Here is a 17,698-nt window from a genome sequence, read left to right as displayed (position 1 = left end):
AGCCACAGATGCAGCAACTTATACAGCAGTATTTTATTTTTGGACAAGGTGAAAAGTAGAAATTTGGATGGTTAATGAAAGTTGCACTCACTGCTGCGAAAGCCACCCACCGTTCTGCTTTCCCAATTCGCTCTCACTTCTCAGTGTTGCTGGCATTGGGACTCCTATTTCTTTTGAGATTGCTCAGATCGAAAAGTTCTGCTTACAAGATTTCTATGTGTTTTTGGAAGTAACAGCTGCAGATACAGTCAAACCTTGATATATTGAACACGGATATAACGAATTATTGCATATATCAAACACTTTCTATATCACCTAGAAAATCGCATGTATTTAATATTTTTTATTTCAAACGAGGTCGGACGTAAAATGTGTATACAGTAAAACCTTGTTAAATCGTACCCGCTTAAACAGTAGCTTCGTTTTAAATGTAGTAAAGTCAAATGCCCGACTGAGTGGCCTTTGAACATAATGCGGTTTGTATTGCATAAACCGTACCAGCTTATTGCGTACGTATCTTAACGCGTAGTGTTTCCACTTTTCGTCGTGCAATCACGGCCGTGCGTCATCCCCATCGGGCTGCCTATTAGAACAAGCCTTAGAGATCAGAACAATGGCCTCCAAGGGCCCTTTGCATTTGCGCATGAAGCGGCATCAACATCAACATAATTTTGGCGGCGAGGACTCACATCATGCCGAAGCTCGGAGAAAAGCACCGGGTGCTCAGCATAGAAGAAAAATTGGACATCGTTCATGCTATCGCACGTGGCACGAAGAAGTCGGCGAGGGCACATGAAGGGGATATACTGTTGACTACGGTGTGTGGCATTTGGAATGTGAAGAAGTTGCTCGGCAGTGCTGCTGCAACCGCAAAAAGATGCCGGCTATGAGGTTTGAATTTTCGTCATCGTTGCCTCTGTTGTGTAAGTGTCGCCTAAGGACAGTGATGAGGACGACACGGAAAGCAACAGCAGGGGCGATTCGGGCCCGACAGTGTCAGAAGCTGCATATTACACTAGTCTCATGAATGCAATCATTGTGACGAGAATAGCACCCCGCAATGAAAAAGGCACCCCGCGACTTCTGCAGCACTACCGCGCCTGTGCACGGAGAATAGGTATGCAACGCCAACGAGGAATCTGCCGTGCGAGTGTTTGCCGAGAAGAAGGGGCTGGCTGTAAAGCTAGCTCGTAGCTTCAGTAAGTTTGAGGTCGCTGTTGTCGCTGCTAGGCCGCCACGGCATCAAATGAAAATGACAGGCTATTGTCGTGTGAAGTGGATAAATACTGCATGTTTTTGCCCTTTCATCGCACGCTCGCAGAGTTTCGTTTTTGACAGGTAAGTGGGCTATCTCGTGCTATTTCGGTTAAGCAGTACTACTGTTTAGTACGTACTTTTTCCGAGTTCCGGCCAACTACGGTTTAATGAGGTTTCACTGTATCGAACTTCGCCACCCCAGACCACGTGCTTTCTGTTGACAGGCGGTGAGCTTTCCCACAACATACTGGAAGGCAGCAGTGGCCCGATAGGCGTTCTCACCTTCTGTGTGCTATAGCTGCACACATTGATAGCTCCGAGGACGCCATTTGAATGTAGTAGCGTACGCATGTGGCGGCTTGGCTAGTTCGACCTCAACGACGCATTGCATTTGCTGCACTGACTCCTCCTCGTTGCCGTGCTCTGTGCCTGCCACGCCTCATGAGGAATGGCGTTTGCTTCCGCAGAGATGCGCGACAGCAGATGTTGACTGGGCTCACTCATAGATGCCATGGCAGACGCCACTTAATACTTTGTCATTGACAGTGTTTCAAAATGCTTCGATAGACGGACATGGAGATCACAATGGAAGTAGCAGTCAAACAAAGACGCTACGGAGGTTGATCTAGCAAGCGCTAATGTTGTCCTGCTCATAACTTCTGCTGAGGCTTTAGCTGCTTTGGCCCTTCTACGCCGCTGCTGCGGTGCAATAGAAGCAATAGAAAGCACCGGCCTATCGCTTGTGGATCATTTAGACTATGTTGAGGACGCCATGGTTAAGCACGCAGCTGTCAATAAGAAGCAATCTACACTGCTGCAGTACTTTCAGCCAAAGAAACAAATACGTTGTGTGAAGCTTGAAGTGAGCACAGTTGAACCTTGTTAAACCGTACACGCTTAAACAGGAGTTTCGTTTTAAAGTAGTAAAGTCAAATCCCCGACTCAGCGACCATTGAACATAATGTGTTTTGTATCCGCATAAACCGTACCAGCTTATTGCGTATGTATCGGTTAACACATAGTGTTTCCACTTTTCGTCACTCAAACACGGCGGTGCGCCGTCTCCATCGGGTGGCCCTGCAGAACAACTAGCCTCAGAGATCAGCACAGCGGCCTCCAAGTGCCCTGTGTGTTTGCGCGTGAAGCCACATCAACATCAACATCATTTCGGCGCCGTGCCAGAGCGTTGTGGCGTCGTGCAAGCGAGAACTCACGTCATGCCGAAACTCGGATAAAAAAGACGCCGGGTGCTTAGCATAGAAGAAAAATTAGACATCGTTCGTGCTATCGAACGTGATGCGAAAAGTCGGCATTGACACGCGACATGGGTCTACTGTTGACTGCGGTGTGCGGGATTTGGAATGCGAAGTTGCTCAACAGCGCTGCTGCGACCGCAAAGAGACGTCGGCTACGAGGGCCGACTTTTCGCCATCGTTGCCTCTGTTGTTGCTGAAGTGTCGCCTAGCGAAAGTGATAAGGGTGACATGGAAAGCGACAGCACGGGCGTTTCAGGCCCGACAGTGGCAGGAGCTGCGCTTTACGGCAGCCTCATGAATGCAATCGTCGCGAATAGAAGAGCACCCCGCAATGAAAAGGTGCCCCGCGACTTCTGCAACGCTACCGCATCTGTGCACGGTGAATATGCAACGTGAACGAGGAATCTGCCATGCGAGTGCTTGCCGAGAAGAGAGGCCAGCTGAAAAGCTGTCTCACAGCTTCAGCAAGTTTGAGGCCACTGTCGTGGCTGCTAGGTCGCCGCGGCATCAAACGAAAATAACATGTTTGTTGCGCGAAGTAAATAAATACAGCATGTTTTTTCCCCTTTCATTGCACTTTCTCAGAGTTACGTTTTTGACAGTTAAGTGGGCGATCTCGTGCTATTTCGGTTAAGCAGTACTACCGTTTAGTACATACTTTTTCTGAGCTCCAGCCAACTACGGTTTAACAAGGTTTCACTGTATTTACTGTGCTACGATTGGTTCATTGATTGATCTGTATAAATTTTTTATACGTTTTTTACGTGATTTTATATATCGAATTATGGCTATATCGAACTATTTAACGATCACCGCACTGTTTGATATATCGAGGTTCGACTGCATAAACACCCGAGGATGAGTGTTTCGTTGCACCATTAAAAACTGGGTACTTAAAAATTTTCATTCACTTTAGCCCCTTGATATACAGGTCAATTTAGCTAGGAGCCGGACATAAATGATGATTCTTTTTTTACATGACCATTGAAACCTGGGAATGAAACCTTTACGAGGTCATACACAGAAATGTACATGCTTGGCTTTTTAAATGCTGTAGGTTTCCATGTTCTGCCTAGATTTATGTACACTGTAGAGGCCTGTTTGCTTTACAACAAGCATATTATTGGTTTCCATTTACATTGCATCCTTTCTTTGTCCAACACTGCAGCTTTTCTTAATGTGGCATCCCTTGCATATGCCCCGTTGTCTATTGCATGCTATATAGGCATGCTTATCAATTTAACATGTACCACATGGCACAAGTCTTCGCTTTGATTTGTTTAATTTTACAATTTCGCAACGTTTGCCTCGTGATCATGGTCACATGAGCCTTAGCTTTTTGCTTTTGCTGCTGATGTTTATAACACGTTTCACAGATAACTGTTTTTCGTTCTGTTAATTTGTTGCCAGTGAATTAGATATTTTAGTTAATTCAATTTGACCGAAGGTCCCAGCAAATATCCTTGCATTTCTATGGGTTTGACCCCAATTGTTACCCAAATGGCTGTAGCTTGTGCCTTGGTGGTGCTAAGGGACATTGGATGCATCAAAGACATGCTATCTCCGGCCAAGAATGCCCATTTTGGGCCTGCCAGCTGTAATGGCAGCCCGCAACAAATGAATGCTGTACTTACCGGATATTAGCATGCACCTTTTTTCCAAGAAAATCGAGCCAAGAGTGGCCTGTATATTACACTTGCATACAAAATCAAAGCTGCACTCATGGCCTACTGTCAGTTTTTTCATCCACTTTCATTTCCATTAATTTATCATTTCTTTATTTCCTTTATTAAGCACTAGTAATTTCCCCTATGTTTCCCTTGGTCTCGCTGTTTGTTGGCTTCTTATAATATGACTAATAAAACTCGGGCCCCTCGATTAACCCCCTTTCTTCCTGTTTATTAGGTGGGGTGATGAAATTTAGAAATTCGCAGGCGCAAGTTAGAATCGATTGGCGCAGCACAGGGATAATTGGAGATTGGAGGGAGAGGCCTTCGTCCTGCAGCGGACTTGAAATAGGGGGATGACCATGATGATGATGATGCCTACCTTGATAACTGATGCGTACTAGAGATAGGAATTCAATGAATGGCCAGTATATTTGGTACGTGCTGTTATTCACGTTATCATGTCCAAGACATCAAGAATTTATCACTGCTAGCCTGTCGCAACCAACAGAAGGGGTTGTAACAGCCAGCTTCCGGGCGGTCACAATTTACGCAATAAAAATCCTCAGGCTGTTCTTGAACTCAATGCTGTGTCCTGCCGCAGTACAAGGTCTGTTCGATTCACCTGAACAAGTTCACGAGGTGCTGCACCCTGCCATCCGTTTCAGTGGTGCAGCAATGGCGCCCTCTTAACCACGCCGTTTGTTCCAAAAGGTGCACGAAAGGTGCAGGGCTGGTTCATGATTTTTCTGCACCCTCTCTACTGTCAGTGCCGACTTGGTGCACATCTAAATGTGTTAACTAGCAGCAGACGACACAGCACAAGGGTGCAAACGTCGTTCAATCTTTTGCTTACGCACACCTGCTATGTCTATGCGAGGGCAGGGTCCACATATGCCTCAGAAGCCAATCATGCCAGCAGTTCAGGACCTCTCAAACTATACCTACTTGGTGCACATTGGTTGGACAAACCATTTAAATAGAGCTGCACAATTTCTGAACTTCTCATGAGCCACCATGAATGGATTAACAGTGCTGCATGCGTATTGAATGGACGTACGGTTGGCGACAGATCATTTGGACTCAACTGGGACTACCAAAAATTCAGTATCATTGGTAGGTTGAAAAGCCAGATTCACCCAGAAATAAGTGACCCTATTCCACAAATGGCCAAAAAAGATGTGCCGGATTGTCACTTACGGGATACCTTCAATGTCGCATGACTAGTGCAAGACCTCTTGGCACCTACTAGCAATGGCATTCTCGTCACAGTGCCAAGCATGCTATCTTGTCACAGTGCAGAAACGCTGCCACCTGTAAATGTGTCCAGCACTAGTTACACAAAATAACGTCAGCACAAAAGTATCTTCGAAGATTGTCCAAGAATACGACCCTAGCTTGTCAACGCGTTGGTGCACTCGTATAGGCCTGCCTTTGCTTAGACATTCCGTGGCCATGATTTTCTGTGCAATCTTATGCAACTCCTTTTCACAATTTTTGGGCTTTGTCAGTGGTCAAATTTATTCTCCGCATACATTACCAATGGAAACAGCCAGCCATGAATGGTTGACTGCAAAATCGCGGTCCTTCTTTTTACCATAGTCATGCTGCCATTACAGATAGAGGAAAGTACAGTCAATGCATGCACTGAATTCTCCTTGGTGTCTACCAGACTGACCAGGATATCCTGGTTTCAGTTTTTAGGAGGCGTCGGCATCATGGGCGGTGATCACGTTGGTTACGTATCAGAATGAAAATACCCGTATTGCTATTTCTGCTAGACTCGGTGGCCAAATTAGCACAGGGTCATGTAGTCAGGAGTCAGAATTATTACATGGCGCAGTATAAGCTGTCCAAAATTTTGGTCGTCCTGTCTATGGGGTTAGTGGATGTGTCGCAGAGCTGTCCCAATAATCAAGCATGTCCAAATTATCAGTGTCTGAATTATCGGTCGGAGGCTTTATTAATAAATTTAATGCTTGCATGTGAACATACAGAAAATTATCCATAATTATGTTCCCCTAATCATCATCTGCCTTAGTAACATTCTTCATAAGGAAATGCATGGAATTTCGCATCAAATTACACTGCTAGCATTGGTGCCTTCTTCAAGATCAACCTCCCCAACCCTTTCATACTTTGTTGTTTGTGAAAACTAATCACTTTAGGTGGACTTCATAATGGTCTGAGTTATGTGTAAAATTTTGTTGATGTAGTGCCTCATTTTGGGTTTCAGCCCAGAGAAAGCTTGGTGCAACCAGACCTGTCAAAGTTGCCAGTGATGAAACGTGCATGTACTGTACAACAATTGTTCAGTATGTGTATGATGCTCTCCAGGACCAGAAAACTGAGGTAGGTGCATATTATTGCAAGGAATCTCACATTGGCTGAATTGTGTAGTTGAATCAACCTACTAGTGTAATCCTGGCCAATTTTCCAAGTGGTGATGAATATGTTCTACCCTTAACCAAGCTAACAGGTTATTTGTTAAAGTACCAGTTTAGAACTCGTTGCATATTGAATAACACCATACTGCGCCCACTATTTTTCCAACCTTAGTATAGAGAACTGGCGCTGGCTAGGAGCGCTAAGGCAATTTGAGTGTCCTACTCAAATATGCTGATTGCATCCGATAGGGACGCTTCAAAAATGCTATGACACCAGTGCCTTGATATTTGAAGATTGAGCTGGTTGCTTAAGGAAAAAAAACATACCTGAGCAAGTATGCACAACAGGATGAGGCAAGTGTCTGCTGCAACAAATATGAGGAGACAACAACTCGGCACATGCTAATGAAATGCAGAACTGTTCACCAAGCGAGAGCTGTAGGTAATGTGTGCCTTCCAGAAGCACTGGGATTTTAAGTGAATGGAAGCATTTAAGTGGGATGCGGCTTTTGCTTCGTGAGAAATAGGCAACAAAAAAATCGATTTTTTGAAAATAATATTTTGAGTTTGTATAACTCTGCTTTTATCGGAGTCCGAAATATCATCACTGTAAACCACGTGGAAATGCACAAAAAATTTGTTTTATCAGCCAAGGTTGTGAAATATTTCGCGGAAATCGAGAAAGAGCAGCGGTCTTCAAGTGACAATATCTCCAGAACAGCGCAACCGAGCGCTGCCATCTTGGTCTTGTTGGAAAGCGCATTTCGCCGTCTTCAAATTTGTCACTTCAGCTATCTCCTCCATACAGAAACAAGCACACAAAGAGCAAATGATTGAAGGTCGTGCCCCTCCACGGTCGTGCTAGAGTTGGCTAGAGTCTGCGATTAGCCGCGCCCTCCACGTGACTACAGCGGTTTTCGCCATTGATCTGGCACTCGTGTCGTCTGCTTGGTTCTTTGCACCTCGCGAGTATGGACGTTTCCACTCACCGTAATCTCAGCATCGGCGACACGAACTTCGCAACCGAGATTCGCGCGCAGTATCCTCGGACATGCGGCTAAGCCTTTTAGCACTCGGTGTTTTGGAATTAGTGACTAAGCACATCGCGCAAGCAATCCTCAGACCCGTGGCTGAGCATTTCGCGCATAGCAGTCTCCGACTCGGCGATCAAGCACATTGCGCGCGGACTTTGCAGACCCTCGCCTAAGCATTTTGTGCATCGACGCCTCCGACTGCGCGACTTAGTACATTGAGCGTGCTCCTCGGACATGCAACCAAGCATATTGCGCGTTCAGTCTATTATCATATTGTCACGAGAGCTCGTAACAATATCTATCATACCACCACCTCATAAAGAGAACTTCATAATGACCTCTGTTATAGGCCCCTTGGGCTGGCACAGACACTTGGCTGCAGAAGTGATCGAGGCATACAAAAATACAATTCTGGAAAGCACCTAGCAGTTGCACATCTATGGCTGGCTCTCTGATCCTAAGTTCCACAGCCATCGTCAAGTGAAGATGACACAGAAGGCTGCCGAGAGCCTTCATTCAGTAACATGGTCAATTCTACCAAAAGAAAAAAAATGCCTCACTGATTGTACTGAAGACTAATATCAATCAGGCAGCCTGCAGGTACAACACTGGAACTATATTCATGCCCACACAGAGTTCTGCTCCTCACTTGGTTTGAAGCCCAGGCACCATGCTCTTTGTAGAGCAGCAGCAAAGAATGCCATACAAAAAAAGAGGTGGGGGGGGGGGATGAAGGCACACCAGACCAGAGGCCACATGTACAAGAAGCCCCACATCACAAAACACCCCAAAGACAACTATTTTGGTGCCTTTTAGAGAACTGAAAAGAAGGTGAAACTTTGAGAGCCATTTTCTCAAAACTGTTTTTTTTGCCTTTCTGCTCAGCTTCTGGAGCTGATTTCTTTGTTACTGTTTAGCATATTGTGTATCCGTTTTTTTTTTGTCACATTCCTTGGGCTACAGTGCAGGTTGTGACATTCTCGCTTTCTTATCTTGACTCTTTGTAAGTTTATGATATGGCTATTTGTCTACCCTGAAAGTGTGCTTGATGTGTAGGTAACATAAAAAAATGACACTCCAAAAAAATTTGTTGCGAAAAAAAAAAGCAAGAATTTCATGACCTTCAGCCTACATTTAGCTCTCACATTTTTTATGTTCCCCAGGCTCTCCAGAAAGTTTGAGGGGGAAAAATTCTGCTCAATAAAATTAAATAAAATGTTCGGAAGATATTGCTCTGAAACTTTTATGGAAGCATCAGGGAGTCATTCTAAACATTTGTGCCAATTTTGATCAATCTCCATGAAGAAATAAGGAAGTTGATTTTTAAAGCCACATCCCCCCTTCAGCCTGGACACCATGCACTACATAGAGTAGCTGAAAAAGATGCCATGTGGAAAATGAAGGCTGCAAAAGCTCATCGGGCTAAAGGTCAGATGGTCAAGCGATGCCGCATTGCAAAGGACATGAAGGGCTATAACCCTGGTGCCTATTGAATTAATAACAACTTTGAACCTCGTTTTCTCAACACTGTTTTTTTGGCATGTTGCTCAGTTCGCGGAGCAGATATCTTGGTAACTACTTTACACATTTTGATTGTGTTCGTTTTGTAAGGCTCCTTGAACTGTACTTGGGGGATAGCGCTGTTATTTTTTATCCTAGTGTTTTATAAGTTCTTAGTAAGGTTCCTTGTTTACAGTGCAAGTGTGCTCACTGCAGTGGCACTGGAGAAAACGTAAACTACAAATTTTAGTATAGCAAAAAAAATTTTGAGAATGCTATCTCCTTCTGCGTACATTTTACTTCATCTTGTAAATACTCCAGTCTTTCCACGAGGTTCCATAAAGAAATAATTAATCTAGCAAGAGGTTTTCGTGGTATGGTTCTCAAATATTTATGAAAGCATCGTACAGCCATTCGTAGTCTCCGTGCCAATTTTGATCTACGTCCACCAAGAAACAAGAAAGTTGGTACTGAAAGCCACGTTCCCCCTTAACGATTCAGGAGTCGAGGTAAGCAAGAGATGTTAATGTATTGGTGAAAGCAAAGCAGAGAACAGATTGATAGGACCGGATCCGTTACAGGCATAGGTAATGGTACAAGGTAGATATAGAAGATTTAAGGAAGAGAAAAATATCAAGAACATGTAAGAAAAGTGCTTCACTGAAAAGAGTGGTTAGCATACCTGATTAGCTCAAGCAGGTTGGGCGGCTAGTTGTCACTGCCCCGTTTCAAAGGGGTAGCCAATAAATCATCATCATTGATATCTTAAAAGATGACAGATGTGCACTTGTATCAACAATTGATAACACCTGGCATGCCTGGCCAAGTTCTGTTCGTAGCAATGCACATTTTGAGGAGCACTGCGCTCTTATGTTCTAGCACGCCGGTGCCGACACTGGACACATGCAGCTTAGGTGAGCAGTGAATTATGCTGACGCAAAATCGAAGCATTTGCTGCTAAAAACTTTTCTCCGCCCATTAGGCAGTGTGTTACGGCAATGCTGTTGGCACGCCAAGTTTCAGCACTGGTTGCCTATACATATGTATTTAAAGAGAATGAATAATTTAATTTGCCCCCATGTTTGAATCTTTGTTTCTACATTTATATTGTTATTAACTAATGTTTTTCTATTTTCATTTTACGGCATTATGTACTTATTCAAAGTACTTATTTGGTTGAAATTGCTCTGTCTTATTTGCATTTTTCTCTCTTTGATTTGTTCCATTCTTACTATAAGTGGTACAAAATATTTATAAAGTTCTATTGCATCTGTTATATTAAGACAGTAGCCCCCCCCTCACCCTTCTCTCCCCAGTTCTCTTTAATTTATATGCCTTGTGCATTACTGTGCTTGTGTTATGTATATGATTGCTCCAAATAACCTCTGAAATAAATTTGAACTTTACTAAATTGCTAACACTGCTGAGTTTCCTGCTCTTTTGTGCTTCCTTTAGGAGATGGTCAAGCAAGCACTAGATGAAGTTTGTACCCTCTTCCACGGAGATAGGCGGCAGGAGTGCGTTAACATGGTCAACACATATTTTGAGGTTATTGTATCCCTCATACTTCAGGACTTCACTCCTCAGCAGATATGCCAAACAATTGGACTGTGCCCATCATGTGAGTACTAACTTCTCAGTGGAAGTTCCTTTGTAGCATATGATTACAAGTGTTTTCTTCATTCATGTTACCATTCATTCATTCACAAAACTTTATTAGTGTCCTGAAGCCCGGTCTTTTCAGACCGAGGCGGGCCGCGTCCACGTCGGCACCGCCAGGCCGAACCTTATGGCGTCATCGTGGACCCTCTGGACAGCCCGTAGCTGATCTTGATATGAAGAGCTTGTTATCAACTTGCGCCAGTAAAGCCATTTTTCTTCGGGGTCGGCGAGAGTCGCGGGACAGCCCGCCAGCATGTGTCTGATGTCAATGATGCCATCGCACAAGCTACAATCTTTCCTAATTTCTCTTTCGGGGTGAATTTTATTTATGAAGTACGGAGTGGGGTACGTCCCGGTTTGCAGTAAGCGTAGCGTCACTGCCTGAGCCCTGTTAAATTTTACGTGTGGCAGAGGGAATTGCCTACGCCCCAAGTAGTAATATTTAGTGATGTCGCTGTAAGTTAATAACTGATCTTTATGCTCCCCGGAATGGTAGTGGGCGTCGGTTCGGTTCTGACCGGCACGGCAAGCAAGTCCTCGTGCCAGGTCGTTTGTCACCTCGTTGAGGTTGGGCCGAGTCTCGTCCACTTGTCCCATATGTGCAGGAAACCATCGGATTTCAGTTTTGATAGTTTCGACCTTGTCGATAATTTAGCCGCAGTCCCAGCTACATAGCCTTTGTCAAAGCTCTTAATTGCTGCTTTGGAATCGCTATAGATGAAAGACCATTTACGGTTCCTGATGGCTAGAGCAATCGCGGCTTGCTCCGCCGCCGTGGAATCCTTAGTGAAGATGGTGATGGCGTCCCGTACCTCGCCCCGGCTGTCGACCACCACGGCGGTGTAGGCCTCTTTGCCTTTGACCCAGGCAGCGTCTACAAGGGCCGCCTGTTGTCCTAGCTGTTCAATTTCTTTCAACAAAGCTTTCGCTCTCGCTTTTCTCCTGCTAACATTGTTTTCCGGGTGCATATTTCTCGGGAGGGGGGTGGTTCTGATCGCGTCTCTAAGTTTCGCGCTCAATTCTTCCTCGGATTCCTTCGGGTTCATTGATCTATTTGGGTCTGTCCCTATCGCTTTGAGTATAAGCCTGCCCGCTCGCGTTTTCGTCAGTCTTTCCTGCTGCGCCATCTGTTGCGCTTCCGCCATCTCCTCTATCGTATTGTGCACGCCTAGGTTCGTGAGCTTCACGTTCGAGGTGCTGATGGGTACACCTAGGGTAGCCTTCACTAACTTTCTGATCAGAGTGTTTAGCTTGTTCAGCTCGGCCTGCGACCGTTTAAATAGACCTGCCACGTAGGTGAAGTGACATAGAGCGAAGGCGTGCACTAGCCTTAGAGCGCTGTCCTCAGCCAGGCCTCTGTGTCTGTTGCTGATTTTCCTTAGTAATCTGATGACTTGGTCCGTCTTGTTTGAAATGTGCTGAATGGTATTCAGGTTGGTACCTCCCGCTGCTATGTGGAAGCCTAAAACTTTAATATTTTCCACCTGCCTGATCGCGAATCCGTCGTGACAGTGTAACATAATCTTGGGTTCCTCCCCGAGGACGTACGTAGCCCCTGGGTCTTCGACCCCTGCGTCGATGTTTTAGGACCAAAAGCTCCGACTTTGCCGCCGAACAGTTGTGTCCCATCTCGCCTAGCGTGCTTTCCACGGCGTATATGCTCTCTTGCAGTCTGGTCTCCGTTTGGCCTACATTACCGTTGGCGCTCCATATGGTTATATCATCGGCGTATATTGCAAAGTGTATACCTTCTATACTCTCCAGTTTCCTCGCGACTCTGGTCATTGCTAGATTAAATAGCATGGGCGAAAGTACGGCCCCTTGCGGGGTGCCCCTGTTTCCCAGGTTCATCACCTTCGATTTTAGTTCACCTAGCGTGAGGCTTGCTTGCCTACCGCCCAGAAACGCCTTGACTACACTGTATAGCCTCTCGCCCAACCCCAGCTCGGACAGGACCTCGAGGATGGCCTTGTGCTCTATGCGATCAAAATCTTTTTCGACATCTAGTCCCAGAATCGCTCTCGCGTGCACCGGGCTAACGTGTATGAGCTGGTGTTTGATCAGGAGCATGGCGTCCTGAGTCGATAGTCCGGGGCGGAAACCGATCATGTTATACGGGAGTATGTCATTTTGCTCGACGTATCTAGTGAGTCTGTTAAGAATAACGTGTTCCATAGCTTTACCTATGCACGATGTAAGCGATATTGGACGTAGGTTATCCAGATGGAGTGGTTTGCCCGGTTTTGGTATGAGGATGGTGTTAGCTATCTTCCATTCCTCCGGATAGTCTCCCTTTCTCCACAACTCGGTGAAATGATCCGTCAGGAAAGTGATCGACTCATCGTCTAGATTCATTAAGAGTTTATTGGTAATACCGTCGGGTCCGGCTGCCGATCTACTAGAGAGACCATGGAGGGCGGCCCGTACCTCACCCTTGGTGAAATCGCGGTCCATTTCCTCGCATGGTCCTCCCATGTACTCCACGCGTTCGTTGTGATCGCCCGGTTGTTCGAGCGGGAGATATTTGTCCGCGAGCTGTCTCATGACTACCTCCTGAGTCGTGCACTGGCTGACTTGATGTACCAGTTTTGTAATTGCTGTTCTGTTGTTTGACTTAGTGTCGCTCTCGTTCAATAGATGTTTGAGGAAGTTCCAACTGCCTCCATGTTTGATTCTGCCGTCTGCCAAGTGGCAAACTTCGTCCAACTGCTGTTTCACGAGCGTTCTCGAATGCTCCTCGATCTGTCTGTTTAGCAATGCTATCTTTTTCCTGAGCTTTCGGTTCAGTCTTTGCGTTTTTCATCTTTGCAGAATGGATTGTTTGGCCTCGATCAGATGCGCGAGCCTACTGTCTATGCTCTCTATGTTTTCTTCGGTCTTAATTTCTTTAGTGGCCTCCCTGAGGTCCTCTTCGAGCTGGTTGATCCAGGTCTGGAAGGATTGTCTGCCCGCTTCTATTGGTTCCGATTCTAGTCTCTTCGCTCTAACTTTCCTAAAAAGGTCCCAGTCCGTGCACCGAAAGGTTCTAGTCTCTTGTTTCGGCATACCTATACCTATGTGTATGATATAGTGGTCGCTGCCTAGATCGGTGCCCGAGTTTTCCCAACTAGCTTGTTTCGAGTTGTTGACAAAAGTTAGGTCAAGCGTAGAGTCCCTGCACGTGGACGTGCCACAGCGGGTGGGGAAAGACGGATCGGTGATCAGGCACAGTCCCAGGTTTGTGGCAAGGTTCCATAACCCCTCACCTTTCTTTGTATTCCAAGCGTATCCCCACGCTTGGTAGGGGGCATTAAAGTCCCCTCCGATGATGAGCGGGGAGTTCTTTGCGACTGCGAGTGCCTTGTTGAAAAGTGCCCTAAAGCTTTGTTTCTTGTAGGTGGGACTGCTATAAATGTTCAGGCAGAAGATACTCTGCGCCCTGCCCTTGTGCCTTTTGAGTACGACTTCTACTAGGATATACTCGATTTTACTCAATCCGAGATGGATATCGTGTTCGATAAAGGGTAGCTTTTTGTCAACGAGGGTGGCCAACCCCCTTCCGGAATCTTTTTCTCTAGATACCGATTTGTACCCGGTTAGCTTTACTTCGTCCGCTAAAGTTTCCTGCAGCATAATTACTTTTGGTTTGACCCCCATCGATCTAATTAATTGGCGCAGCGATGCCTTTTTGTTGTGGAATCCGCGACATTTCCACTGCCACACACTAAAACTGTGGGCGCTATCCATGATTATTGAATGGGTTAATTTTGCTGTTACCCGCGATCGATCTCTTTGGAGCGCCCCCTGACGTTCCGGAGAGTGATTTTACGCTTTCTGATTCTGACGGCAAGAATTCGTCGTCGTCGCATTTCGTTTCAAGTTTCTTGAATCGCTGTTCGGCCGTTAACCTCCATTTCCATAGTTTATCCACTTTAAAGTTAGTCCTTTCCGTCGTTTCTCTAATTTCTTTGATTACCTCTTTCAGCTCGCTGAGGACTGAGAAAACCGAGTCAGTTTCGGGGCTTACTGCTCTTTTTTTGGGGGCGGGGGAGTTATCTCCCTCGCTTGGTTCGTTGCTTTGACCTACTGGTCTGGCTACTGCTACGCTGGCAGGGCTCGGCTGTGCCTTCTTTTTCAGTTCTGCTACCTGTTTGGTCAGCTCTTCATTAGCTTTACGCAAAGAGTTTACCTCTCTAATCAACTGTTCTATTCTGGCATCATTGCTTTCAGTCACCGCCGGCGTAGTGGCGCCACCAACGATTCTCACCGTACCTTTGACTTTATCCGCCCAGGCGGTCCCAACTGTCGGCTTGGCACCGGGTGTTCCATCTTCGAAGAGCGCCTGGGCTCCTCCCGACTTAGAGCGGCTTCTCCCCCTCGCGGCCGATCGCGACCGGGCGCGTTCCCTTTGCACCTGCAATCCTCCCGACTTGGAGCGGCTTCTCTCCCTCGTGGCCCATCGTGACTGGGCGCGTTCCCTTCGGCGAGCTCGTACCACATAGGGTGTTTGAAACCTCTGCTTGCACACCTTGTCTCCGGTGGGATGGTCTCCTCCACAGAACTTGCACTTGGGCGTGCAAACGTGGTCCGCTCGTGGGTTGGGGGCTCCACACCCTCTACACTGAACAGAGTCCGGCGTGGGGCACACGTCCGAGCGGTGTCCTACCCTACCACAAGTGAAGCACACATCAAATTGTTTCCTGTAGAGATAACATCTCAACAAGGTCGGCCCGTAGCGCACAAAGTTTGGCACTTTCAGTCCATCGAAGAGGACGATGACTGAGCCTGACGTCTTGATGCGCTTGGCGGCCAAAGCGAGCGGGTTGCGCTCATGCACGATATTCCTTGTGATAGTAGACTGGGAGTCCCTGATGTCGACTTGTCTAATCACCCCTTTGCACGTGGCGTGCGGGGCCGTCTCGTACGCATTGACCTCGTACTCCGTGTCCACAATTTTGAAGGACTTCATTCTCATGTACCTTGCCGCATGGTCTGGTTCAGGCGTGCTCACCACCACGATATTTTGCGTGAAGTTGGGGCACACCATGTCTTCACTTGCTTGCTCTGCCGTTAGGCATGAAGCCTCGATCACTGCAGTTCCAATAGCGGTGGTACTTACTTTGCTCAAATTTAGTCCTCCTCGTGGCCTGATTATAATTTTCCGATGCCCCTCGGGCAGTTGGGCATCCTTGAGGCCTTTACTATACGGTACTTGATCGAACCGGTGTTGGTGGCGGGTCCCTTGCTGCCGCCGGACACTTGCGAGGTACTTGGCATCGCGTTCGCCGCGTTGCTGCTCTTCTTTCCGGCACGGGATCGTCGTCCGGTAGCCACTTGCCAACCGAAATCTTCCTCGTTGTTGTCCTCTTCGTCTTCCATACGGGAGTCTGCCATGTCCCCCTGGCACGTAGGCCGGCAAGGCCTAATGGGCCCTGCTCCTCGCTAGGGTTAGCTCCGCACGTAGTGGGATGAACAGAGAAAGTTCAATAAAATTGTCAAAAATTGGTTCCCACCTCGAAACTTCGTATCAGTCGAGTCTGGGCAACTTCACGAATCTGATGATGTGCTTGAAATCGTCGTACCTCGAAAAATTGGCCAGCGGAACATCGAAAAAGACGGAGCCGATGTGAGAGACGTGTCTGCTCCGTGCTCTTCTTCTTCTTCCACGTACCAGCACAAAAAAATATAAACCGCCACAAAAAGAGATAGATGTGTCATATGTTAGATGCGACTGAAGTTTGTTAGCACAGGGCTATATTAGGCAAGAAGCATAACAAAGAGCATTATAATTGCGTATACATGCCATTCTTGTTACTGAGACACTCCATTTCATTCTGCGTGACATCAACAGAAGCGGTGTTGGTACATTTATACTATATCGCTTTCTTTTTTCATGCCGAATGCCTCAGAAACTGATAATTGGGTTCTGGTTAACAGGCCGATTACAACAAAATTTCACTTTGGCTAAATTGGTTATAAATGAGTAGTACACTAAAGCAATTTTAGTAAAGCTTGCAAGGTTGGTAATTGTCTCATTTTCTTATTAGCAGCCTTTAAATGGCACCTAAGCAGACGACACATGCAACTGATGGTTATCAGGCTTGACGTAAATCCCAGCACTTCGCCTCCCTAGATATTTAGCACGTTGCAGGCAGCTATAGGTGGCACATAAACATGCCACCTACAGTTATACGAGAACTGACGATCCCTTCAGTGCAAGCTGGGTGGGCAGTGGGTGAAGGAGTGGTAACTTGATCAAGAAGGTGCTACGGGTGCACGGGAGCAGGAGACTTGCGCCTGTCTGCTTCACTCTCCCCCTAGAATGCACGTCGTCTCCTCCTGCTCGTGGATGTCCATACGCAGGCATGCACTGTATCTTCGAGGTAATCTGCAGCAAGCGCAAAGCTGCAAGCCGAGAGGGTTGGTGCCTTGTTAGACATGTTTCCGTGCGTCTAGTGGTGGTGGTCACATATTGTCAAGGAGGTCTGAAAAAGTTTGCTGGAGAGAAAGCTCTTGTAACTTCTTACCAGCAGAGGTGAAGCCTGTGCTTGCCCCTGCTTTGCTTCTGAAATAGAGCCTTGTTGAGTGGTGTCCGCTTAATAGATCAAGTGCTTTGGCTCTGTTAATATAAAGGCTGGGCTAATTAGAAAATTAAAGCTAGTTTTTCCAGACGAAAGTATTCTCTTCGGCTGGGTATCCATGATGTTATATCGAACAAAATTTGCGAGGATGTTCAGGCTTCATCTAAGAACCAATAACAGAAAGATATATGTCAACCAGTATCTGTACAGCAAAATATGCCATGTTAGCCTCGTTGGGAGTGTGAAGGAAACGCCTCTTTTCCTTCACTAAAAGCTAATGTTTTATTGTGCCACTTCTAAGGTGGTGGCAGACCGGCTTCAATTATGAGACAGCATTTCTACTCTAGCAATTTTTCCTTTAACCCTTTGAGGGTC

The 17,698-nt window shown here is 46.4% G+C and overlaps 1 protein-coding gene across 1 annotated transcript in view; it reads left to right on the top strand.

The window, feature by feature from the left end:
* The window catches only part of Sap-r (prosaposin), a 119,293-nt gene that overhangs the window by 59,758 nt on the left and 41,837 nt on the right, over window positions 1-17,698 (top strand). Inside the window, exons 25-26 of the mRNA XM_065428627.1 lie at window positions 6,417-6,532; window positions 10,557-10,722. Of these exons, the coding sequence (XP_065284699.1) occupies window positions 6,417-6,532; window positions 10,557-10,722 (282 nt within the window). The remainder of the gene's footprint in view (window positions 1-6,416; window positions 6,533-10,556; window positions 10,723-17,698) is intronic.

This window comes from Dermacentor albipictus, chromosome 1 (assembly GCF_038994185.2).
Source record: "Dermacentor albipictus isolate Rhodes 1998 colony chromosome 1, USDA_Dalb.pri_finalv2, whole genome shotgun sequence".
NCBI lineage: Eukaryota > Metazoa > Arthropoda > Arachnida > Ixodida > Ixodidae > Dermacentor > Dermacentor albipictus.
Note: the sequence above shows the minus strand (reverse complement) of the source record. Positions and strands in the feature narration are given on the sequence as shown.